General features: G+C 48.2%; 1 protein-coding gene across 1 annotated transcript; it reads right to left on the bottom strand.

The window, feature by feature from the left end:
- Window positions 1–3,228: 3,228 nt before the first annotated feature.
- Window positions 3,229–8,448, bottom strand: LOC119702840 (somatotropin-like). Its single transcript, XM_038141474.1, has 5 exons — window positions 8,383–8,448; window positions 7,344–7,507; window positions 6,614–6,730; window positions 6,085–6,246; window positions 3,229–3,527 (listed from the first exon to the last, which is right to left on the bottom strand). Exons 1-5 carry the CDS (start codon window positions 8,390–8,392, stop codon window positions 3,327–3,329), a joined length of 654 nt encoding a protein of 217 aa, XP_037997402.1. The 5' UTR covers window positions 8,393–8,448; the 3' UTR covers window positions 3,229–3,326.
- Window positions 8,449–27,003: the final 18,555 nt, after the last annotated feature.

Here is a 27,003-nt window from a genome sequence, read left to right as displayed (position 1 = left end):
GTCTAACCTTATCCCTGGTGTCCCTCCGCTTGAGCTTGTGAATCTGAACATACTTCTGTCTGTGAGCTGGGGCTTCTTTTGCATCTCGATGTCTGAAGGCAGCATCATGGCCAGTGGGGTTTAACCCACCATCTATTTCCCAGGGGCTTGGTACTTGCCAGTTCAAACCAGAGTCATGCTGGTTTTGCTGCCTGCCTCTGGTTGTCTTTTCCTTTAGTGCCAGGACCTTGTGCACCCTCTGACTGGCAGGCAGTAGTTGCTGTGAGACAATGCTTCTCACAGTCACGAGGCTTTGAGTATCACACAGCTTGTTCTTGAGCTCAACTGCTAGCAGCTCTGCTATGAAATAGAGTTTCCTTTTACCTATGTCTCTGGTCTAGCCCATGTTCTGAATGCTGTGCAGCATCACCATCAGTTCCTTTATGGTGTTGCTTTCCTGCCTAGACTGGTGCTTAGAGGAATAAGAATTTGCCCTGGAATCTTTCTGGCTGCTGAGGTCACTGTTGTTACTAGTCCATTTCAAGGCAACTGCAAACATTATGGTTCCATGGTCTCTCAAGCAAGGGCTCTTTAGGTCTGACATTCAACACCATGAGTTTCTTGAGGTTTTTTTTGGAGTTTTCCAGACTATACTGCTTCCCTTATTTTTCCCTATGTCTATGCCAGAGAACCTGTGTGAGCTGTAAAACTCCAAGAGAGCAGATCAGTGACTCAGAGTCTCAAGAACCTTTCTGCCAAAACACAGGGTCTGAGGTTTACCCCAAGCAGCAAGCACATGTCTTTAAGGTGGAGGCTTTAAGTCTGAGCCTTCCCAGGTCTCACCGCAGCTGCCTGCACTGGCCTTTGGGCTGTTTGAAAGGCCTCACACAGATGAAGTTCCTCTAGAGACACTGCCCAGGTTTAGTGTCCCCAGGACTGGGAGCTGCCAGGCTGGACTGATGCCATCAAGGTGGCCCAAGGCTGCCTGGCAACCCCCACAAAAGGGGGTCATGCTGCAGCATCTCCTCAGTCTGGAGGGAACAGGCCAGATTTGAGGTGCACATCACTGTGATCAGGGCACCCACCACACTGGGGAGTGCTGGTGCTGCACAGGTTCTCACAGAGGAGCTGGATGGTCCTGCAAGGGGTTTTGATGGTTTCATGTTCCTTTCAGAGGCAGCAGGACAAATCATTGGGCAGTTTGCTAAAGACAGGAGGCTGCTGGAAATATATTTAGGATAACTGAAAACTGTAGATGAGTCGAGGGGCCAGCTGGGAATATAATTGGGATAGTAGAAGATTGCATATTTTAATTAAGATTTTAAAATTAGTTAAGAAGTTAAGTTAGTAATAATAGGTGGCAAGAATCAAGTACCTTAGTTAAAGCTTAACAAATACATTAGGAAAGAGAAGCTAGGAGTGACAGGGATAGATGTAGCAATTGTGAAGGAGCAGAGACCATCGAAATACCTTGCCTTAAGAATAATCAAACAGGTAGGAGAGACTTGGACTCTCCAGCAGATCAAAAAGTCCTGCCAACTGGCCATGGATGAAGAGTTCACCATGAGGAAGACTGCTTTCTTCCTCCCATACACCCACTCCCTCATTTCAAAATCCCACTGACCCAGTTAAGGGAGTACAGTTGCGCAGCCGTAATGGATATTCAGCTGATAATAATACGAAGTGGGCAGGTAATGATAATGTATTATATGTCCTTGGAAACCGCTTGGATATGTAAAACCTTTTCTGTATAAACAGAGAGCAAGAGTCCGTGCATGCATTTGGAAATTATTCCACGTGTCCAGCATGCTGCAATAAATACCCTTCTTTTCAACTTTTACAAGTTGAAGGGTTGTCTGTCCGTGCATCAAAGACTTTGAGATGCTTAAAGAATCTGAATTTATTGGGCAGTACAAATGCTTATGTACTATTTTAAGAAGGCTAGCGATGCTTTGCTACACGGATTTGGTTAATCATCACATAAACAAACTTATACATTTTACAACATCTCTTGCTTGCAGAGCTTGATGTAATTTTTCTTTTCTGGTAAGCCTGTCTGATTTAATCTTGCAATCTTGAAAACTGTCTGTTCTTGCCAAGGCATTTTGTTTACCAAATCTCTTATGCTAACCAGGTCCAAAGTCCATCATCTGTCTTGTGTATCCCAATAGGCAGGTACTCACAAGATGGTGAGATCCCATCCACTGGTGGCTGAGGGCACAGTGGTTAGGCCAGCATAGCAGCAGTCCAGCAGCTGACACCATGGGGAGACCAGGGGTGCTGGAAGGGCTTCCAGGAGTGCCTTGGGCACGGGTCCACTGCCAGTAGCAAGGCCAGAAGGAGCAGAACACACATGGGACATGTGAGCAGGTCTGAACGACTGCCTGTAGTCACCTGGTAACACAGGAGGCAGAGCTAGGGCATTGCTGTGGTGGTGCTCAGGTCACAGTTTGGAGCAGGACTGGGGCTCTGGGGATGGAATGTCCATCACCAAGAGACATTTCATACTTATAGAACCACAGCATGGAATCCTACAATTGTCTGGCTTAAGAAGAATTGTCCAATTCCACCCCCCTGCCTTGGGAAGGAACACCTTCCACCAGACCAGGTTCCTCCAAGCCCCATCCAATCTGGCTGTGAACACTTCCAGAGATGGGGCAAACACAGCTTCTCTGAGTACCTTTGACAGGTCTTCACCACCTTCACACTGAAAAATAAAGATAAAACACAGCAGGACCTTTTCCCAGAACCTTTTCCAAACAAATGTCTCTGGAAAGCCTTCTTTGGGGATATAAGCCTATTCCACTTTCTCTTGCACTTTATTCTTTATTGCACTCTGTTCCTTTAAGCCTTAAATCCAACCATCAGTACCAGCTCCACATGTTTTGGTCCAACTTTATCCCTTTCAACCCAAAACCCACCTCCCCAAATCTATCCTCAGCACCAAATCCATATCCCAGTTCAAAATCTGCACCCCCTAGTTCCAAATCCATTCTCCTCAGACTCAAATCCACACTTCAGCCCTAAATCTACTCCCGAATTCCTCCCCAGCTCCAAATCTTGCCACAGTCCCAAACCTACTCCCCAGTACAAATCTACCCCTAAACCTGCTTCCCCTATCTCCCCAAGCTCCAAATGTGCTTCTTTAATCCCAAATACACATCCTAAGCCCCAAATCCACCCTGTCCCATTGGCCACTCCTCCCTCCCAGCCCCTCACAGTAGCCTGTCCCACCCCAAAAAGCAGACATGTTGGCAGTAGCAGGTTTATTCTCCAGTTTTCTTTCAGAGGAGTAGGGCAGCCATGGTCAGCAAGAGGCTGGAGCAGGAAGGGAGCTGTCACCGGTGTCAAATGGTGCAGTTCCCCTCTCCATAGCGCCGGCACTTCATCACCTTCAGGTAGGTCTCCACTTTGTGCAGGTCCTTCTTGAAGCAAGAGAGCAAGCCATAGTTCTGCAGTAGTGCGTCCTCACTGCGCAGGTGGATGTCAAATTTCTCATAAGTGGCTTTGAGGATCTGGGGACCCCGGGGGCTTCGGTCCTGCAGCTCCTGCAAGAAGATTGCAAAGTGCTGGGGGAGGTGGTGGGGGCCTGGGAATGACGTGGGTCACAATAACCTCACTCAGGGCCCCAGGCTGGGGCAGAGTGGCTGGGAATGGCCCTGAGAGTATTGGTTGCCAGTGGCTGAACATGAGCCCATGTGTGCCCAGGTGGGCAAGAAGCCAATGGCACCTGGCTTGCATTAGCCATGGTGTTTTCAGCGGGACCAGGGCAGTAAGAGCCCCCTGGTCCTGGGCACTGCTGGAGTACCTCCAGTCCTGGGGGCAGTTATGGGTCCCTCCTGACAAGAAAGACATTGAGGTGCTTAAGCATGTCCAGAGAAGGGAACGGAGCTGGGGAAGGGTTTGGAGCACCAGGAGCCACTGAAGTAGCTGGGGAGGTTCAGACTAGAGAAAAGAAGGCTCTGAGTGGACCTTCTCACTCTCTTATAACTCCCTGATGGGAGCATGGAGTCAGGTGGGGGTCAGGCTCTGTTCCCAGGGAACAAGTGACAGGACAACAGGACACAACCGTGCCAGAGGTGTTTCAGGTTGAACATTAGGAAGAATTTCTTTGCAGAAAGGATTGTTAAACTTTTGAAGGGACTGCTCAGGGAGGTGGTGAAGTCACTGTCCCTGGAGGTGTTCAGGGAATGGCTGGACATGGCACTCAGTCCTCTGGTCTGGCTGACAAGGCAGTGATCAGTCTTGGACTTGGTGATCTTGGAGGTCTTTTTGAACCTCAGTGATTCTACTATCTTCCACAGCCCAGTGCGATAGTTCCTAGTGAACTTTAAATGAGGTCAGGGGTTTCTCCCTCCAGTCTTAAAGAGTATTTCAAACATATTTTTGAGTGTGTTTGCAGAAAGAGCAGTGATGCAGGGGTGATGCTACAGTGAGAAGGGAGCAGGGCACAGGGCTGCAGGGAGGGAGGAGTGTGTCTTTGGGGTCTTAAAATAAAGAGTAAATTGCAGGGTTTCTCTGTACCTCCTCCAGTCAAGGAGACAGAACCAGGCAAATAATTCTCTCTTTTCTCCCCCTTTGCCAGAAAACAAAGCTCTAACCCAGACTCTAGCCATGTACATCTGAAGCTGAGAGCTGCATTCCTCCTGCCCTGCTGTGGTCACCAGCTGCCACAAACAGGAAAGTTTTGCTTAAGGAAAAGGAGCCATAAATGGGTGAAATATGATTGTTTGGCTGGTTTCTGTGTACCATTTCCTAATGCCCAAGCACATACCAAACAGGGACCAAAATCATAGAATCGTGAAACCACAAACTGGTTTGGGTTGGAAGGGACCTTAAAGACCATCTCATTTGAAACCTCCCTGCCATGGGCCAGGACACCTTCCGCTAGACCAGGTTGCTCCAAGCCCCATTTAACCTGGTCTTGAACACTTTTAGGGATAGGCAGCCACAGCTTCTCTGGGCAACCTGTGCTGTGGCCTCACCACCCTCACAGTAAAGAATTTCTCACCCACACAAAAATCTGGATGTGTTACTGATACCTATCCCTACTTTCTTCTGCTGAAGTGACAGGACAGAACTCTCTGTTTACTTTCAGAGTAATTTTAATGCTGGAAGATGTAAACAATATTCCAGACTCATTTCTCACAGCTGCAGGTCTCAGAGCTCTAGCTACAGTGTGAGCCTGCCAGATAAACTTAATTACAGAAAACACATAACTGAAAAGGTGTCCTCGCAGATAATACAAAATTTCATTTAAACCAACAAAGCAAAAAGGAAATTATAAGGGGGACTTAAAGCAAAGGTAGAGAGTGACTTTTTACATGGACAGATAGAGACAGGACAAGGGGGAATGGTTCTCACTAAAAGAGGAGAGATTTAGATTAGGTATTAGGAAGAAATTCTTCCCTATGAGGATGGTGAGGCTCTAAAACAGCTTGTCCAGAGAACCTGTGGCTATCCCATCCCTGGAAGTGTTCAAAGCCAAGTTGGACAGGGCTTGGAGCAATCTGGTCTAGTGCAAGGTGTCCCTGCCCATAGTGTGGGGTTGGAACGAGATAAGCTTTAAGGTGCCTTCCAACCCAGACCATTCTGTGAATCTGTGATTAGTTCTTCCTTGAAGAGGATCACCCCAGAGCTTTCAGCTCTATGGATGCTGTATTGATGTATGAGGGAAACACCAGAGTGCAGATTTCCATCTGCACACAGATGTTTTTATAAAATGTTGTGAATCATCACAAAATTTGCCACATTTCAAAGTATTTTGCATGGAGATGTAGCAAACATTATTTTGCTGTTAGTACAACTGAATATTTTTTTTGTTGCTGGGTTTGGGAAGACTTAGTGTGTGAATTGTTCTGATTCCTGAGCAGTCGCGCTTTGCAATGGGTGTTAACATCTGTTCTGTGTTTTCTTATCCTCCCTAGTGATGAAACCCAATGTGCAGATCAGGATCTCATTATCTAAAGGTAAACAAAGTCCTAAGGATGCCACTGGTCATCAGAGTGGAAGGTGGTGAGATTTCTCAAGGATCTGTGAGAGCTGAGTGCCCTCTGTCTCAGAGATCTCTGCAATTCTATAGTCATGCTACATGCTGCAACTTACCCTCATCAGAGCTTGGATCCCTTCTTCCAGGTCCTTTAGTTTTTCATACACTCTGTCTGAGGTGCCAAAAACCAGATTGTTTGTGAACATCTTGCTTAAGTACTGTACAGGGGTCAGCCAGGACTGGATGAGAACCAGGGAAAACTGAAGAAGCTCCATGTCCTGAAATTAGGACAAGAAAGGGTCAAAGCTGTGCAGGGATAGCATGTTCTGCTCCCTCTGGAACACTTGGAGATGTGCCACCACTCCTAGAGCTTCAGCAGACACAAAGTTTTCTGGCTGAAGAGCACCCACCCAGAACTGTGTCCTGTGCAGACAATAGTTTTTCCTCATGCTTGGGGTGGGAATGTGATTTACAGTGTAGCCCAGAAAAGTATTTCTTTCTTTATGCAGGGTTCAAGTAATCAAAAAGGGAGGAGAGGGATGAAGCACTCAAGTGTTCACATATGAAAACACTCTGTTCCTGCAGTGAAGCACAGCTGGGCTCTTCAGGCAGGTCTGTGCTTGCCCTGAGGGTGGAAAAACTTACTGATTTCTGCTGGGCATCATCCTTCTTCATGGGAGCAGGGATGGTTTCCGAGTAACAAAATGTTACCTGGGAATTCTTGTTTGTGTGTCTTTGGTCCTCTGGAATGTAGGTGCGTTCCTATGGAGACATCCCAAATACACACAGATCTATTGCCCATGTTCTGGAGAAGATCTCAGACACTTCCCAAGCTGTTATGAATGGTTACTCTTTGCAAGAAATAAATGACAAGGTGCCTTTGGACAGGGTTGGCAGGTAGGAATATTGTGTTGGCACAAGAGCTACTGGGCCTAAAGGTCTTCCTAAGCCAAGGTGTTGAGGTGAACAGAAACCACATTTAAACTAGGTTCTCCCAAGGAGTAAATGACCCCAAAGGACAGCTCATGCCAGCTCCTGTCAGCAGAAGAAACTAGATAGTTTTGAGCACTCAGACTCTCCCAGGGCCAGAGGTGACCAACACAGTAAAGTCTTGTCACATATCTGTGCCATGTCCCAGCTGATCCTGTGCAGCCATAGTCCTGAGAAGGGGGAATGAGCAGGATCACAGTAGGGGGGCAGAGGGCTAAGAGGAGGAAACAGGGTCCAGTCTGATGGGATATAACCTGTGTTATCCTGTTTACACCCTCTCTCCTCATCAAAAGAGGACAAAGGAGACACCAATAAGGTGTCTGTTACACAGTCCTGAAGCCATCAAACTAAAGCGGAGGAGATGACCAGAGGCCACACCACTTACAAACTCCTTGTATGTCTCGGCAGCCAGGAGGTGAAGGTGCTGTGCCCTCAGCACAGCGTTGGCAAACAGGCTGGAAAGGGGCATGGTCGGGAAGGCGGCAGCTTGCTGTGACCACTGCAGTCCCAGAGTGATCATGGCAATGGTGAGAGGAGAGAACCATGACCCTGCAGGAAAGCACAGCAGAAGGTGTTAGCCATCCTCAGGAAACTGGATTGAGGAGGGAGTGGCACCAGGGAATTAATTCCCAGTCTCTTCTGTCAATGCTGTCTGAAGGCTCATCTTCCTTGGTGCCTCTTGGCACCAAGAGTAAGCTTAACCTTCTCCAAAATTCTTTGAAACCCTTTCACCAAGACCTGCCCCCACCAAGAGCTTGTGCTTCTCCTAGTGTTACCAGCAGTGTATTCCTGAGTGAAGTCATGGTTGCTCCATGAAAACTAGTATGTGTCCCAATGTTTTTCCCTGATACACTCATGGCTTTCCTTTTCTCATGAGTCCTTGCCCATGGGAAAAGAGCATGGTTCACTCTGGTTACATGAGCAAGCAGGGGATGATGAGTGCCAGGTGAAGGCCTGGGAGCACCTCACTGTAGCCATGGTTTATGCTGTACTGCTGATGGCTGTCTGCCTCACTGGGGTGAGAGATGGTGACATTAACTGTGCTCAGACTGCCTCTCTGGGATATGACTGCAGAATTTGGTGATCTTTGTCAACCTTAAGTACTTTCAGCCTTTGACATCTGACTCACACTAGTGTCTGTCTGCTGCAAAGACCACAAACTTAATCTTGGACAAATACCTCTTGGAGGAGAAATGCCCTGGAGCCTGTAGGACTTGGCCTATTTAGACTAAAGATTAATTCATGAATTAAAGTCACATTGCAGGGAAAGGTATTCTTTTTCATTGGTTTATAAATTGCCATACTTTAAGTTAGGACTGTCACAGAGTGTGTGTATCCCACCACATTCCACCCCATCATCATCTCCTCTCACCCTACACACATGGCAGCACTGACAAATCCTTTAAAACTGTAATAAAAAGTACCTGGAGCCATTTCTGCCTGGTGAGTTGTTCAGGTGTTGCTTGACAGTGAATATTTCCTCCTTTCATCTGTCAAGGGGAACTGTTGAGCCACTCTTTATATAGCAGGGAATCTGTTTAAAATGGATCTGTGTGTCTATGATCACAACAAGTGTGCATCTTCTCCGTGCATAAATGCACAGGTGTTCACAGTGGTGTTGCCTCATTGCAGTAATTTATACACAAATGTACAAGTTGGGAAGGTTGTTTGCCTCAGGATAAAATCAGTACTCAATGATTTTGCCATGTCCTGCTGTTTATCGCAAATGGAAATTTTCTGGTCATTGGAATACCCATCCCAAGTCACATCAATGCTTTTATATGGTGGAACTTGCTTTGTCCCCCTGCTTTTTCCTGTCTGGCTCTGCAGCCTTGGCTCACAGTTCACAGGCCTGACTGACCATTTTGGGAGATTTCTGACTTAAAGCAAATGGCAAGTTGTGCCAGGGGAGGTTCAAGTTGGATATGAGGGAAAATTACTTCCTCAAAAGTGTTGTACAGCCCTGGCAAAGGCTGTCATGGGCAGTGGTGGAGTCCCCATTCCTAGAGAGATTCAGAAGCTTTGTTGATGTGGCACTTGGTAACATAGGTTAGTGGTGGGCTTGCCAGTGTTGGGGGAACAGTATGACTCGATGATCTCAGGGGCTTTTCTAACCTAAATAATTCTGTGATCCTTTGTTTTCCCCTTTATTGTTAGTGGGGATAGAGCTGGATGGATGTTGTCAGATTAATCCTATTTCTTTCAATTTCAACAAAAATATCAAATATTCAGCAAATAGCATTGCTGCGCTGGTTTGCTGTAGGTGTGACAAAGAGCTGTCATGTCTAGGTGCTTATCTGGGTTCCAGCCTACCCACTGCAAATCCAACTGCCAGAGCTCTGGGAGTTTCTCTCATTCTCAGTCTGTGAGAAGACCTGGTTATGAACATCTTCCTGCTCCTAAATAGACTAAGCAGAGGGTTGCTGTGGAAAGGAGGTAGAAGAGATAGGGAAGAAAAGGGGGGAAAGAGAATCACAGAATAGTTTGGGTTGGAAAAGACCTTAAAGCTCATCTCATTCCAAGCCCTTGCCATGGCACAGCCCTCCACTAGACCATGTTGCTCCAAGCCCAGTCCAGCCTGGTCCCTCAGCGCACCTACACTTTCTTTTGAGCAAAATGAAACAGAAGCTCACATGGGCAACTAGAGGGGGGGGGGTCTTAAAGACCTTTTAGTCCTCATAAGGCACTGATTACCCCAAACCACACTGATTTGAACTTTTGTTGGGAGTTCAGGGTCGATTTCTTTCTGGTCAAGTGGTGATTTGTCTTCTCCAGACCCTGTGTTTGCCATGCCTCCCACTGTGGGTCCAGTTTCCAAGAGGCAGCATCATCCCTGGTGCAGCTGGAGCATAGGGTGGAGAGATGGTTAATAAACATGCTGTGGAGAGCATGGCCTGTTCTGAAAAGCCCCTGGGGTGGAGATGTGGTGGTGTCACAAGGTAAATGTCAGTCCTTGGACAAGTGGGAATGGCTATCAGGTATCCTGTCACCCAAAAGCCAGCAACATCTGGTTGTGTTTTTCTACTCCAGATTATGTTTAAATATATCAATATTTGTCAGAGATGAGCAGAGCAGCAGCACCTCAGCACAACCCACGCACTGCTGCCTGTGAATGATGATCATGTACCACTGCAGCACCTTGCACCCATGTTCTGCTGCCTCTTGCTTTCACTGGCTGGCTCTCTAGTGAAATTTTGTTAGTGAAATATTGGTGCTAAGTCAACATTTTTTATGTTGTAGCCAAGCATGGAGATGCTGGGATGATCAGCCTGTGCAATTCCCCTGAGCCTTGGGTTGTCCCCAATAATTTCTGGGCATTAAATGAGAAAGAAGCATTGAGGGGAAGGCGATGTGACTGAAGTGTTGGGCTGGGCACACCACTGGCAAAACTATAGTTGCATAAGCTCTTAAATCTCAACTTAGCATTTTTCTAGATTTCAGACACAGCAACCCAAAGCAGTATCTCTTAAAATCATGTGTCATTTCCAAGTTCCTTTTCCTTTTCAAAAGAGAGAAAAATCCCACTTCTCTTCAGCATGTTCATACATCCACCCACCTTACCCTGAGCATCACCTACTCCAACAAGTTTCACTAAAGAAGTGAAGCAATTCTCCTTGCAGGTTTATGTGCTTCCTGATTCCTAGAAACCCCCCATCTTGGAGTAGCTGTGTGGAGACCTTCTCAGCCTGGCCTTACTTTCCTACCCCAACCTTCCTTAATTGGACCTTCCCAGGTAAGCACAGTTGGTAAGTCCTGACCAAGGAGCCACTGCCAGCCTACAGCCTAGGCTCTGTACATTGGAGGGCAATGACATGACTGACAGAGGATTGAAGTGGCAGTTGATACCTCTTCTAGCTCACTGCTCGGAAGGTAAATTCCTTCTGGAATTTATGGATTTTTTTTACCGGAGGTAGGATTGAACAATTTCATGGAACCCATTTGGAAAGATTTTAGAAACATAAATTCATAGAATGACCAGGATTGAAGGGAACCTTAAAAATTATCTTGTTACAACTCTTTCCACTAGACCAGGTGGCTCCAAGCCCCATCCATTTTAGCCTGGAACACTTCCAAGCTTCTCTGCCAGGAAACCTCTGCCAGGGCCTCACCACCCTCACAGCAAAGAATTTCTTCCCAATATGTCATCTAACTCAGCCCTCTGTGAGTGTAAAACTATTCCCCCTTTTTCTGTCACTACACTACCTTGTAAATAGTCTCTCTCCATCTTTCTGATAGTCTCTTTTAGGCTAAAGTGGTCCAGGACTGCAACTCAGTCTGTGCAAGCCACCCTTGTTCAAGCAGCCCTGATTCCAGTTTCCAACATGTGGAAATGTATTTTATGATTATTTTTTCTTAAAACCCTCCTGTTTTCTGCATCCATAAATGTTGGTTGTTGTTGTGGTGCGCGTTCGGGTCCATTTGTATTGTTCCCCCCATTTGTATTACTTTTCCCCAGTTTATGATATTCCCCCCGGTTTGTAACCCCAAGTTTATGTTGATGGTTCAGCCCTGGTTTCCCCCTCTCCCTGAGTTGGTTCCCTCCAGTTCTGGGCAAGCTGCCAAGCCCTTGTCCCCTCCCCGGTTACCTTGACAACTTCCCTACTGGTTACATTTTCCCCTCCTCCCAGGCCCTGTCCATCTCCCGAAACCACACCCAATCTTCCAGAAAGTTCTCCCTTTCCCTGAGGGTGATTGGACAGGATCCCCGGGCCCCTCCCCAGTCTGTGTTGCATTGGTTTTAGTCCATGTCAGTCTAATGTCACCCCACTCTTTAGTTCTCCCTCATTGGTTGATGGAATGTATCGATGTCTGTGTCCACCCCCTTTATATACCACTGTTTTTCACTCCTCTTGGTCTTCCCTCGTGGATTCCCCTAGAGGTCGTCCTACAATAAACCCTCTGGACTGCATCCTCGTGTGGAGACCCTCTTTTCTACCGCTTCTTCTATTCTCGCCGCTCCCCGCGTGGCTGCTTGTGCTCCTGCCGAAGGCGCTGCCCTGACGCCCCGGTGCATTGGGGTAGTGCCCCCCGCTGCAGGCTGCTGTTTGGTGCTCCCAGCTAGCCGGTGCAGCCTCCTCCCCACTACCGGTGGAGTAGAGGGCGATCGACACAGCAGCGCGGCAGCTTGGCGCCCAACGTGGGGCCCGAGAAGATCACCGGACCCCGCGGCAAGAGTCAACAGCCCCATTGGGAGTTTCGTCTCCCCTCCGTGGACTGTCGGTTGCTCCTTGGACGTTAAGCTACCCCGCTCCGTGAGCAGACCCCGTTCTAGGGGTGGCGCTCCGGACGGGGATCGGATCAACAACTTCGCCACCCAGAAGCTGATCCGGGAGGAAGCCGCGGACCTCGAGGTTTTTCCCCATTCCCCCGCTGGTCAGGGGTGAGTAGCTGCAGCTCCCCACCTTCGTTAGCTTTCCCCCGCCCGATCTCCCGGTTTCGTCCGGTCGAGTCGGAGGTTTCGCCCTGGGCTCGGTGGGATCGGGGCTGGCGGTTGGGGATTTTAGTTCACGTTATTTTCTGTTTCACTTCGAGGTTTCGTTTTCGTGGGGCAGAGATGGGTGTTAGACTCTCTGTCCCCCAGAAAAGAGTTTATTTCCAAGTTGTGGATACCCTTGGGGGGAGGGAAGTTAAAATTGTTAAACGGGAGTTAAAAGATTTAATTTTATGGTTGTTCACTCAATTTCCTGAGATCTCCCCTGATTTAGTCAATGACATAAGATTTTGGAATTCGGTTGGCGAAAAATTAACACAATTGGAAGCTAAGGGGGGATCCAAAAATAAAAAATTAGTGTATTGGAGTTTCCAAATTATGACCGCATTAAGAGAAAAGCAGAAATTGAGGGAACAACCACCCCCCAGTTCGTGTTCTCCCTGCCCCCGAGTCCCAGACCCCCGTTCCACCCCTTCTCTCCCTAAAAATAAAGGGATCCTGAGGGGAGCAGCTCGCGAGGGCACCGCGCCGGTCTCCCACCATCTCCCGGGCTCTCCTCAGGGCTCCCTGACCCCCCGCCTCCGGAGTCCTGGCCAGACTTCGGAGGGCTCTTTCCGATCCCCGGAACCCTTTACCCCCAAGTCCCCAGTTATCAGACCCAAAGTCAGTTTTGCAGTTCCTGAGGGTGGCAGCCCCCAGACCTATCCTCAAAATGGCTCCCGTGGAGCCCAAAATGGTGGCACCCTCATGGTTTTTCCCGCCACCAACCCTTCTTCTCCCCACAACCCCTTTCTTTCTCCCGCCAATCCTTGCCCCACCTCTTCTCATTTTCCTAACCCCGCCCCAAATTATGTTAATCCTTCTCCCAACCCCCCACCCTCTTACACGCCCCTTTCTCCTCCCCTTTCCCAAGCCCCGCCCTTTGTGCACGCCCCTCGGGCGGAGCCAGCTCCACCCTCTCCACCCCAAAGCTCCGCCCCGGTTCCCACACCTGGCCCCTCCCCCTGGCCCTCTGGTTCCCACGCCCCGCCTTCCGGTTCCCACGCTCTGGTTTCCGGGGGTGTGGACCGGGGGGATTCAAAGACTGGAGTGCCGCCCCTAATAACTGCGGCCCCAGTCTCCTATCTGAAGGAAGGTGAAGGACCCACCCGGGCGCAATGGACCCCATTCCCCCACTCCACCATAAAAGAGTTGTGCAAGGCTCAGAGGGAGTTTTCCCGGGAGAGTGAGTACTTCCGGGGGCTCCTTCGGGCCTCTTTATTAGAGACTACAGTTGTACCCGCGGATTTGCGGATGCTTTTTTCATGCCTCCTTAACCCCACTGAGTTTCTAGTTTGGGAGGAAGCATGGAAAAAGGGTATAAGGGATATTCTCCCGGACTTGTGGGAGAATACCCAGACTGCCACAACTCCAAGTGGTGAAGCGGTTTGTACCGACCTACTGGTCGGTCTTGGGAATTGGGCCGACGGGGCGACCCAAGCCAGGGTTACCCCCCGTCAGGCGCTCCGGGAGAGCGCCAAGGTGGCCGAACGGGCCTTCTTGGCGCTCAGGCCAACGACACCGGTCCTCACTTTCTCAAAGATTTACCAAGGGCCAGAAGAACCATTTATTGTTTTTGTTGAGCGCCTCCGCAGGGCCATTGATCAGCAGGTCCAGGCGGAGAGCGCCCGGCTGGAGATCCTCACTGAGGTAGCGAATGCAAATGCCAACAATGCCTGCAAGGCCGCCATCCTCAGTCTCCCGCTCGATCCACCTCCGACCATCCAAAAGATGATCGAGGTCTGCCAGCGGAAGGTACCATCGATCGCCAGGGAGGACCCCGGAGCAAGACCACCAACGCGCCGGGTGTCCTTCGCGGAAACGGCAGACCTCGAGGGAGACGTGATGGCGGCACAACGAACTCCAGCGCCAGCAAGAAGACCGAGCCAGGGACAGTGCCATTTGTGTGGCGACCCGAGCCACTGGATGCCCGACTGCCCCCTGCGAAACCAGTTCCATGAGTTTCGGAGGAGGCAGGCGGCATCCATGGCAGGGAACGATGCACAGCAAAAAAACTAGTTGTCAAGCGCAACCCCTCCTTGCGCGAAGACAAAAATAAGGCGGGAAATAACATCTTATGCGAGGGGAATTTAGGGAGGGGACCCCAAACCCGCACCTTGACTGATATAAATTCACCGGATTTGACAGTTTCACCGATGGAGACGCTTCCGATTTTGACCACATCTTCCTGTTTTCCACCCTACAGGTTGCGACTGGCCGAGTCCATTAACATCCGAGACTCACAGTGCAGGCTCGCGATGGTCGCGCTTCAGGCACCAGGTACTTGGTTTCGAGTCGGATGTAGGTGTGTTGTAGTGGGAGACACAAAGTTCACACCCCCGGAAATCACCATCATTCCGGGAATGCTGCCAGCGAACACAGAGAGGTTTGCCATTGGAATCATTTGTATCCACCCACCTGTGTTCTTGCCGAAGGGCCAGATCATCGCCCAAGCAATTCCAGTTACCCTCTCTGAGTTCTGGCAGTGTGAGCAGGAGGCACACAATAACACCTCGCCTCCCACCCTAGACGTGTGCTGGTCACAGACGCTAGGGCGTGGGAAGCCTCGGCTCACCTGCCAACTCACAAACAAAGGACAATCCACCAGGGTAAATGGAATGTTGGACACAGGGGCAGACGTGACGATCATTCCCGAAAGGGAATGGCCGTCACAATGGGAATTGCAAAGCGCTGCTGGACAAGTCCAGGGCATTGGGGGTGTCCAATTGGCAAAGCAATCGAAGAGCGTGGTTCAAATTATGGGGCCGGATGGGCAATTGGCTTCTATTCGCCCATTCGTTTTAGACTACGCGGAACCCCTGTGGGGGAGAGATGTTTTGGCCCAGTGGGGGGCCACAATTGACTTACCAAAGGCCCCTCAGCTTTTTCAGTAGCGGCCACTGAAGAGCGCCCTACCCAAAAATTGACTTGGAAATCAAATTCGCCTATCTGGGTAGAGCAGTGGCCGCTGAATAAACAAAAATTACAGGCGCTCACGGAGCTCGTGGAAGAGCAGTTAAAAAAGGGTAACATCGTGGAGTCCACGTCACCGTGGAACTCCCCTGTCTTTGTCATCAAGAAACCGAACAAAGACAAATGGCGGCTCCTCCACGACCTCCGCCAAATTAACAATATTATTGAAGATATGGGCTCTCTCCAACCAGGGATGCCGTCCCCAACCATGCTCCCCCAAAATTGGAATTTGGCCGTGTTAGATATAAAGGATTGCTTTTTCCAAATTCCCCTGCACCCGGACGACGCTCCTCGCTTTGCCTTCTCGGTTCCCACCATCAACCGAGAAGCCCCAAGGAAGAGGTACCACTGGCGAGTCCTGCCGCAAGGCATGAAGAACTCCCCCGTGATTTGCCAGCGGTATGTCTCTTCCTTGCTGTCCCCTGTCCGCGAGGCAGCAAGAAAGGCTATCATATTACATTACATCGACGACATATTAGTTTGTGCTCCTGACGACAACATACTTACCCATGCTCTTGCCCTGACAATCGATGCATTGACTTCTGCAGGGTTCGAGCTTCAGGAAGGAAAGATTCAGAGGATGCCACCTTGGAAATACCTTGGCCTGGAAATCACCAAGCGGACCATTGTTCCGCAAAAATTGGCCATCAATACCAAAGTGTCCACTTTAGTGGATGTCCACCAGCTGTGTGGGGCTTTAAATTGGGTAAGACCTTGGCTGGGTATTCCTACGGAAGACCTAGCCCCCCTTTTCAATCTTTTGAAAGGGGGAGAGGAGCTCAGTTCTCCCAGGACCCTTACCCAGGAGGCCGCCACAGCCTTGGAAAAGGTACAAAAGACCATCGCACAGAGACAGGCACACCGTTATAATGCAGACCTGCCTTTCAACTTTATCATTCTGGGAACCCTGCCACACCTCCATGGGTTGATCTTTCAGTGGGATCTATCAGCGAAAACATCCAAGGACCAAGGCTCGAGGGACCCCCTCTTGATTATAGAGTGGGTGTTCCTCAGCCACCACAGGTCCAAAAGAATGACAAGGCCACAAGAGTTGGTGGCGGAGTTGATCCGGAAGGCCCGCTTCCGGATCCGGGAATTGGCAGGTGTCGATTTCACATGCATACATATTCCAATTCAACTTAATTCGGGCCATTTGACAAAGGCCATGCTGGAACACCTCCTCATGGAGAATGAGGCTCTCCAATTTGCTCTAGACTCTTACACCGGTCAAATTTCGATTCATAGACCGGCCCACAAATTATTCAATCAGGATGTTCAATTTAAATTGTCTCTAAAAAAGATTCAGAGCCGGAAGCCTTTAAAGGCACTGACCATTTTTACTGACGCATCCGGAGCATCCCACAAGTCAGTGGCGACTTGGAGGGATCCTCAAACTCAGCAATGGGAGACCGATGTTGTTACAGTTGAGGGATCACCTCAAATTGCTGAGTTGGCCGCAGTCGTCAGGGTCTTTGAGAGGTTCTCCGAGCCTTTCAATTTGGTCACTGATTCGGCTTATGTTGCCGGTGTTGTGTCTAGGGCGGAGAGCGCAGTCCTGCAGGAGGTTCCAAACATGGCTCTCTTTCAATTGCTCTCGAGATTAATAGATCTGGTCTCCCGTCGAGAGCAACCATATTATGTTATGCATGTGAGGTCACACACCGACCTCCCGGGGTTCATCGCGGAGGGCAATCGGCGTGCCGATGCCCTAGCCGCCCCTGTTGAGATGGCCCCACTTCCCGACGCCTTTCAGCAGGCAAAGCTCAGCCACCAACGGTTCCATCAGAATGCGCCCGGCCTGGTCCGTCAATTCCATCTGACGAGGGACCAGGCGAAGGCGATTGTGGCCACATGCCCACAGTGCCAGGCCTTTCAACTTCCCGCCATCAGCGCCGGCGCCAACCCAAGGGGGCTTCACAGTTGTGAAGTGTGGCAGATGGATGTAACCCACATCCCTTGTTTCGGCAGATTTAAATATGTGCATGTCTCTGTGGACACCTTTTCTGGGGCCATCTACGCTTCTGCCCACACAGGGGAGAGGGCAGCAGATGTCAAAAAGCATCTGTTGCATGCCTTCTCCGTGTTGGGCATCCCTAAAGAAATTAAGACGGACAACGGGCCAGGGTACACCTCCAGGGAGTTCCGAAGCTTCCTGCAGGAGTGGGGAGTGAGCCATAAGACCGGCATCCCTTACTCCCCGACAGGGCAGGCCGTGGTTGAGCGGGCCCACCAGAGCCTCAAACGCACCTTAGAACATCAAAAAGGGGCAGTGAAGGTGGAATCCCCTCAGATCCGACTCGCCAGGGCCTTATTTACCATCAATTTCCTAAATTGCAGTTTCGAGTGCCTGAACCCGCCCATCGCGAGGCACTTTAACACCAGCCGCGCAACCCAGTTTAAAGAAAAGCCACCAGTCTTAATTAAGGACCCGGAGACGTGGAGGACTGAAGGGCCCTTTGACCTGGTGACCTGGGGTCGTGGGTACGCTTGCGTATCCACCCCCGCCGGGCTCAAGTGGGTCCCTTCGAAGTGGGTCAAGCCATTCCTCCCCGGGAAGATGTGCAAGCCAAACGCCTCACCGCAGGTCACCCAATCTGCCTTGAGGCGGAAACGGAAAATAGTCTCCACTGCCGGTGCCCCCCAGGCTGAACCATCCCCACCTGAACCCTCAGTTCTAACCTATTTTCTTCGCTTGTTTCAGTTGGACCCCTATTCCTAAGTTTGACTACGCTACTTTGCCTCGTCCACCCATCCAGCACCTGGATCATCCCTCAGCCCAAGGCCAACGTGTGGCGGACCCTGGCACAAGCAATAGGACAAGATCACATCTGTCTTTCCACCGCCTCAGCAGCAGACCCTCTGTCGACCTGCCTCGTGGGAATCCCTTTCAGGGCTGGAGAATTTCCTTCCCCCCTTTTCCCTATCCTAGAACCATTTATTTCACAAGTTGGCCCCCTCAGATTCTGGAATAGCCCTAAGCCCAAAGAGGTTTGGAGAGAACTGCTGGCAGTTCTCAACCAAACCAATGAAGAACCAGCTGAATTTGAGTTGCTCGGCTCCGCACAAGCTTCATTATGTTTTCAGTTCTCCCCCCACCCTGGGTCCAGCTCCTATATGGAGGTAAAACAAAATAACCAACAATATAAAGCCTCCAATTGGTGCCGAAACGACATTGACATCAGCTCCTCATCTACACTCTACGGCCGTCCAAGGATGCTGCCCAGGGGCGTCTTTTTAATTTGCGGAGACTGAGCTTGGGCAGGCATTCCCTCTCGTTTGTCCGGAGGGCCCTGTACTTTTGGGCGGTTGACGCTGCTTTCCCCCAACCACACCCAAATTATGAATTGGAAAGAGAAAAGTGTCACACAAAATTCTAATCGTACTAAGAGAAACACCCAACAAATTGACCCGGATTGTGACTCGGAAATTGTTCATTGGTCCAAGCCAAAAAATATTGCGGTATCGGTATTTTTGCCGTGGGTGGCCGCAGCAAAGGCACTCGGGGAATTGGGTAACCTGGAGTGCTGGGTGGCTAAGCAAGCAAATTTAACCTCAACTGCCCTAGCGGACCTCCTCGCAGACGAGGAAACAACGAGGCAGGCGACCCTCCAAAACAGAGCAGCAATCGATTTTCTGTTGCTGCTCCATCACCATCACTGTGAGGAGTTCGAGGGTCTGTGCTGTATGAATCTGTCATCAAGAGCGGAGGATGCCAGGTCCGCCATACGTAGAATGACAGAAGACGTGGCCAACTTAAAACAACAAACTGAGGGCTGGTTGGAGAGACTGTTTTCCAGGTGGGGAATCTCTGGATGGGTGGGTTCTGTGTTGAAGACTGTCATTCTCATAATTTTTATCATTTTATGTATTGCTTTAAGTTTTTCCATAATATATAAGTTGCTCCTCCGTCTCCTGCCCACCACAACGCCACAAGTCAACTATGTCGCCACTCCCCCCTCCTCGGGTCCAGATGTCCAGATGTCGCCTTACGAGGAGATGAGCCCTGCCGCCGCATCCTCGGACCCACAGTGGTTCTCGGTTCCGGAGACCATCGCCGGCACTGAGAATTCTACACAAGGAACTTTATATCTGGACTCCTCAAATTTAGAAACTGGACTCTAAGGGTCACTTTATTTCGTTTTACAAAACAAAAAAGGGGGAGATGTTGTGGTGTGCGTTCGGGTCCATTTGTATTGTTCCCCCCATTTGTATTACTTTTCCCCAGTTTATGATATTCCCCCCGGTTTGTAACCCCAAGTTTATGTTGATGGTTCAGCCCTGGTTTCCCCCTCTCCCTGAGTTGGTTCCCTCTAGTTCTGGGCAAGCTGCCAAGCCCTTGTCCCCTCCCCGGTTACCTTGACAACTTCCCTACTGGTTACATTTTCCCCTCCTCCCGGGCCCTGTCCATCTCCTGAAACCACACCCAATCTTCCAGAAAGTTCTCCCTTTCCCTGAGGGTGATTGGACAGGATCCCCGGGCCCCTCCCCAGTCTGTGTTGCATTGGTTTTAGTCCATGTCAGTCTAATGTCACCCCACTCTTTAGTTCTCCCTCATTGGTTGATGGAATGTATCGATGTCTGTGTCCACCCCCTTTATATACCACTGTTTTTCACTCCTCTTGGTCTTCCCTCGTGGATTCCCCTAGAGGTCGTCCTACAATAAACCCTCTGGACTGCATCCTCGTGTGGAGACCCTCTTTTCTACCGCTTCTTCTATTCTCGCCGCTCCCCGCGTGGCTGCTTGTGCTCCTGCCGAAGGCGCTGCCCTGACGCCCCGGCGCATTGGGGTAGTGCCCTCCGCTGCAGGCTGCTGTTTGGTGCTCCCAGCTAGCCGGTGCAGCCTCCTCCCCACTACCGGGGGAGTAGAGGGCGATCGACACAGCAGCGCGGCAGGTTGTAGTTTTTAGCCCGCTTCCTTACTAAACCAATTAAAAGATGCTGTTTTTCTGCTTTACCAGTCAGCCTGGAGGTCTACTGCTCATGCTCATTTGCCACATGGACCATTACCGCTCTCCCCTGCTTCTGCAATTGTTTTTCCATAATAATTACCCATAAGAAAAATCATATAGAGAGAGGTGTGCAAAAGCAGTCAGTAAGACTGCTATCTATGAAGTGCAATTTCCATGTGACTGGCTTGGGGCTGCAGCACAAGAACCAGATAAAGGGATTTCAGATCCCAGGAATAATCCACAGCCATGTCCTGGGGAATGTCACAGTCACTGCCCATGCCTCAGTTTCTCCATTAGTAAAATGATGGTCCTGACACTCACTAGCCACACAGCTGGAAAGCAGGTAATGACTGCAGAGACACAGGTAAATTAAAAATAAATCTCATCTCTTCTGCTGAAAACAAAGGAAAGTCAGTCAATTTTGCCCCTTTCCAGTGATTTTTAATAAGTCTTTTAAATTGAAATGCAGCAACCGCAAATTGTCTAGGAACAGGCAGCAGCAGGGAATAAAAACAGACTCTGGGAAGAGTAATTCATTCCCATTTATTTAGTCTCTCTCTTCACCAATGGATCTGACATCATCATGTGTCTCCCAGCATGAGCTGCCACTCAGGAACCATCAGCCTTAACCTTCCTGGGCTGAATTCTTGGTCAGGGCCTCTCCAAATGAATGCACTGTCCTAGGGGATGCCAGTGGGGTGGAGAGGGAAGGTGCTGAGGTCAAATCCCAGCTATAGCAGGGCCACAGTCCCATGGAGATTCCCAAAACAGCTTCTGCTGAAAGGTTTTTTGTAGGGTGTAGAGAGGAGCCATCCCAAGGTGTACAGTATGAGGAGGACTGGAGCACCGCTACTCTGGGGATAGACTGCAGAAGAGAAGGCTCTGGGGACAACTTAGAGGCCCTTCCAGTCCCTAAAGGGGCTCCAAGAGACCTGGCGAAGCACTTTGCACAAAGGCATGGAGTGACAAGACAAGGGGGAATGGAGTCACACTGACAGAAGGCAGGGTTAGATGCGATACTGGGAAGAAATTCCCATCTGTCATGGTGGTGAGGCCCTGGCACAGATTTTCCAGACAACCTGTGGCTGCCCCATCTCTGGAAGTGTTCCACGCCAAACTGGATGGGGCTTGAAGTAATCTCCAATAGTGAAAGGTGTCCCTGCCCATGACAGGGGCCTGGAAGATGATGTCTTTTAAGGTCCTTTCCAACCCAAACCATTCGGTGATTTTATGGCTTAGGGTGTTCAGCACAAGATGTCACAGATCTGCTGATTGCTGGGTGTTCAGTTTTGGCTTGATCTTGGTGGCTTCCATTCCAAAAAAGGCACTTTCTACTCCAGTGTTGCTACTGGGGGTGGTCAGCAAATACAGAGACTGCCGGCATGGTTCAACTGCAATTTTGAAAGTCTGCGAAAGGGCTAACTCAGTTTGTAATTTAATTTTAGGAAAGTCATCTTACTGCCTGCCTCAGTTACCCCATGTATGAAAAGGGGTTTTGAAGAGGAGTCACTTTCAGAAACATTCCTTACTGCTTCAGCTCCCAGCTGGCAGAGTTAGGAAAAACCCTTTTCCTAGGATGCTCAAGAGGTGAATTGGACCAGCCCTGAGATGGAAAAGATGTTGTGTGACCACATACCTGACTTCTGTGCATTTCTCAACCCATTTACAACAACAAGTTCAGAGGTAGTCATATATTACCCATTTATTAAAATGTACATTTTTGGGGAAAATCCAACCAAAGTCAAAGATTTGGTCCTTCAAACTGTGTTCTGGGTAGACTGCTTCTTAGGGCATTAGGGTTGTGACTCCTTTCCTTTTTGTTGTTATGATTTACGAATGCATATTCATGGTCTAATATCTGCTTGGTTTTGTGTTCTGATTTTCTTCTTGCTTCCCTGCATCACTGTTTTCAATCTGACTCCATCTCATCAGACAAATTAAATCTGAAATGCTGGCAAATGTTTTCAAGTGAATGAAAAATTTGATTTATTTGGTGTTTCTGCTGCCTCAAGAAAGGCCATATATTCTCCTGATATTATGGGGAAATTGCTTTGAATTTATGAGAAAGCCAAGCCCAAATTATGGTTATTGAATAATTCCATTAGCAAGACTCTGAAGCTATGAGATTTTTCTTCTTTACTTAGGGAGAAGCTTGAATGAAAACCCTGGGCTGTTTAGAACTTGACATACTCAACATTTGGCCCTTCCTGACTCCTCAGAGTTCTCATGCACCCAGCCAGATCCTGTGTAGGAAGAACTCTTGGTTACTCCTCTCTTAAGGCATTGTTTATTTATTACATTTAAATCCTTAGCCAGAGATTTCCAGGACCTTTAATTGTCTTTATTTTTGCTGTGGGTTTCAACCCAATGTTTAACCCATTCCCCAGGAAGAGGCAAGGAAAACATCCTGTTTTACTGCCTTACACTTCAACCACCGTTTCCTGAGCTGCTTTCTTCTCTCTTCCTTGCACATCAATATTTCAATGTGCAGATCTAATTTCAGTACTAAAATCTTGCAACTACAACCACTAATCTCCACAGGGAAAAGCTATTGGAATTTGCACAACACTGGCAAATTTCTGGGGCAAACCCACAAGATTTACATCAGATATTGGATCTCACAGTAGGGAAACCTGGCTGCTAAATTCTTCTAAGATGCCATCTTTGAGGGAACCATGGAATCACAGAATGGTTTGGGTGAGAAGGGACATTACAGTTCATCTCATTCCAATCCCTGCCATGGACAGGAGCACCTTCCATTAGACCAGGTTGCTCCAGGCACTGACCAACCTGGTCTTGAATACTTCCAGAGATGGGACATGTGCCATGGACATGTCCTACTCCCACCATGAATCCCAAATGCATGGCTCATTTCCTCTGGACATGACAACTAAATTGCCTGGGGACTTCATGCCACCTACTTCTCTCGCCTATTGATCCCTCTTTTAAGTCCCAGCTGTGACACTCAGGCTGGGTGGAAGAAGATGCTTCATTCAAAATGTTCTGTAAAGGCATTAGAGATTTCCCAGATGCTTTTCAATCTTAAGAGCATCCAAGCAATTTGGAGATATATTGCACTTAGTATCTGCTGTTTGGCAATCAATGAAATAGTCTGGATGAATTTGGGGAGAATAGGCAGAATATCTCCCCTTGGTGGAAATACGCTTATTGCTCTAGAAAAGCACAATTATACAGTGATGACTATAAAAAAATTAATTAAATAGGGATAATTGGTACAATTCTACATTAGCTGTCAGATACTGATGATAGTCAGGACCAGCCATTGATGATGTCTCCAGACTTCAGAAATGTATTAATACACAACACACGTGGTTTCTGTTCTATGAAACACTTAATGGTTTTATAGCTCACTAGTGGTCTATTGACCACAGGTTAACACTGGATCAGTGCAGCAGAGCCTGTGCTTTACCACATGAGACACTTCTGCTCACATCTGCTTATTTCTAGGGTAATTTCATTGATGATGTGTCAGAACAGGGTCATTAAGCCATCCAAATGCTATTAAGCACAGCTGACATCTTTACAATGCTTTTTGCAAGTTGATCACTCACAGCTTTAATGACTGAAATGGTCATTGCTTTTATAGTCAGGATTTCCTCTCCCTTTGAGGGACAGTCTGAGTTGCTTCTACCACCACAAGAGAAGGCAGAAGGGAAGCACTGACCCAGCAGAGGCTTAGGGAAAACCAAGAATCTAATACCTAAATTTTTCCAGAAGAAATATATTGATTACATGACAAAGCAGGGTAGGATTTTCCCAAAAGTGAACTTGGCCCTTGGGGCAACCCCAAGTTGGGAGCTGCTGGTGACTTGTTTGTGCATCCAACATCTTGTAAATGTCAGACAGTGAGCAAATGGAAAGGGGATGCCGACACCCAGTGGCTGGAAAGTCAGGGTGAAACTGGGTTGTGCTGTCTAAACATTTCTCCAAAGAGCCTGTATTTACAAGATTTGTCTTTTTACAGTGACAGCCATGAATAACCCTGTTCATTCAGAGTGGAAATTCATGTAACAAGCCCTCTGGTTTGGTTGTGGACCACATGGCCTTTCCATCCCCATCCCCTAATACAAATCTATTCAGATTGTATCAGCTGCTTAAGCATTTGGTCATTTCTGCTGACATAACTGTCTAATTGTCCTCATTTATCATGGCTCTTCTGGATGGGATTGCATTGCAAATTTATAATTCAGTGCATCTGTCAGAGGCTGGGGGGAGATGAGTGTCGGATGGGGAATGGACAGACGTTTTCTCATCCCTCAACCCATAACTGGATGCAAAATGAAGTCGTAATTCATTCCCATTACAGCTTCTCAGCTCCATCTAAGCTGGGAGTCTAGGCAGGCAAAAGATCTAGAAAGATCTGGCTTCTAGTAAAACCTGCCATTCCTCATCAGACAAATTACTTTGTTGGATATAACAATTTAGGTTTCATCTTAAATTAGATATGTTTTTCTAAAGGTATTTTATATAGGGTTTTTAATAACATTTTAGGTGGGGTCTTTTAAATCCCATTTCTTAACTGTGCCATGCTTTATTTTTATCACCTCACAACTTACCTCAGTGAACATTGTCTTTCCATCCCATTTCTTTCATATAATTTCCCACAGAGTTAGTTTCAATGTTTCCCTGGAAATCATGTTTCCCTGGAAATGTTTCCCTGGAAATCATCCCTGCAGGAACACTGTCTGCAGGTAAAGGCACATGCAAGTGAATCATAGAATGGTTTGGGTTGGAAGGGACCTTAAAGACCACCCAGTCCAGACCCATCAGCCTGGATTACCTTGTGATTCCCTGAGAGTGCTGGTCTCTCAGGGTCCCTGCCCAGGAGGGGCTGGATTTTAATCTGGAATTTAGTCCATCCGCATCAGCTCCTTCTAGTGTTTTAGGGAAAATAATAATTTATGTTGCTCTTAGACCAACTAGTGGCATGAGAAACCAAAGCTTCTCTCACTTTTAGTTTCATTTTGCTATCAGAGAGCACTAGCAAACTATCCCCATGTCCTTTACTTGTCCAGAATAAATACATGAGCAACAAAAACTGTCATAAAGAAAGTAAAAGCAAGTGACCTTGAAAACATGCCATCAACAGTCTCTTTTCCCTTGTGTCATTTCTCAGCTTACTCCTGGCTACCAAACATGCTCACAAACATCTCTTCCTCAGTGGGTTTCCCTCTGTAGATGCTTCAGGATTCCCAGGTGTATTTGAGACCAATTCCATTTATCTTCCCCATCATAGTAAAACTGAGAGCAATCTGTACCTGGGATGGGGCTTAAACATTGATGAACCTGTGGGTTAAATAACTACTGGAGGTCATGGCTTGTTCCCTATTTGCTATCTAAACTCATGTTCACACATGAGATACTTGTGGTTGAACCTGGGTACAATTCAAACAGCCTGTGCAAGCTCCAAGATTCATTTAAAAAAAAAAAGAGTAATGCAGTAATTTGGTGGCTGAAAAGACCTTTGTAGAGATGGTCCCAAAATTGCAGTCATGCCCATCATGTGAGGTGGAGGCCGTATGCACTCCCATGCATCCTTGAACCTCTTGGCAACTGTGTGGCTGCATCTTTCCCTCCTCTGCAGAAAAAAACAGCAGAGAGACAGCTTGGTTTCTGCCCAATGTTCTTGATTTCTGCAGGGAATGCTATGGCAAAGGTCTGGGATCCGAACTGGAAAAGTTCTGGAGATTCTTGGTGAAGCAGAGCTGCTGCTGAAGGATGGGAATACCTTCTCAGCTGTGTCAGCACTTGAAGACACCTACCCCAGCCACCCCTATGGGCTCTTTCCTCTCCTTTCTTGTCCCTCTGGTTTGATAGTCACAGAGAAAGGAGCCTTTTAATCTCTATGTCTCACCCTGCCCATTCCCAAAACTAGACTCCAAGTTTTCCTAGGCCATGCTGATGTTCTGCGCCATAACCAGGATGTGTAACAGACCTTCACATGTAGGGTACGTCCTAACTACCACCCCCTGCCATAATTTTTTTCCTCATTCTGTATTTATTACTCCAGAAAATTTTCTATTTAATTTATATGGAGAAGTTAGGGAGATGGAAGGAAATAGATATCAACTCCATAAATAAAGGGATAAAAGACACAGGCACCATGAAGGAAGTGATAATCTGGACAGGAGAGGAGGCAATGCCCTAAGGGGAAACTTATTACAAGGAAAACCAAAGGAGAGCTAGCCAAGGTTAGGAGAAGGACTGTGGAAAGGGTTGTAATGAGATGATCCTGAAGTTCCCCTTCCAACCCAAACCATTCTGAGATTTTGTGAAGAAAAAATAAGTTTTTTGCATTGCAGGAGCTGGCCTGGTTTTGATGTGGTACATGAAGTCCTAGATATTCCATATTGTCATTGCTGGCCAGATGAGTACCACAGAACAAATGATCCACAAAATTATGGCTTTAGCTGGAGGGTGAGCTGTGCTGTGACATCACTGAGGGATGCCTACTGGGTGGGCACAAGATTCACTACAATTATTGTGAAAAGAGAAAGTATTTCCTTAAAGGAATAAAAAGATACCACCTTATTCAGAAAGAGTTAAAAGGTTCTGCTGCTTAAGAAATTTAAATCCCTTCACAGTTGTACAGTTGTCAAAAGTAAAAAAAAAAAAAAAAAAAAAGGATGAAG

This window comes from Motacilla alba, chromosome 1 (genome assembly GCF_015832195.1).
Source record: "Motacilla alba alba isolate MOTALB_02 chromosome 1, Motacilla_alba_V1.0_pri, whole genome shotgun sequence".
Classification (NCBI taxonomy): Eukaryota; Metazoa; Chordata; class Aves; order Passeriformes; family Motacillidae; genus Motacilla; species Motacilla alba.
This window is presented reverse-complemented; position numbering and strand designations above follow the sequence as displayed.

Coding starts and splice junctions, on each gene's coding strand:
- LOC119702840 (XM_038141474.1), bottom strand. Junction 6,731..7,343: donor CCGAGACATACAAGGAGTTT/GTAAGTGGTGTG, acceptor ATGTCTCCATAG/GAACGCACCTACATTCCAGA. Junction 3,528..6,084: donor GGATCCAAGCTCTGATGAGG/GTAAGTTGCAGC, acceptor ATCTTCTTGCAG/GAGCTGCAGGACCGAAGCCC.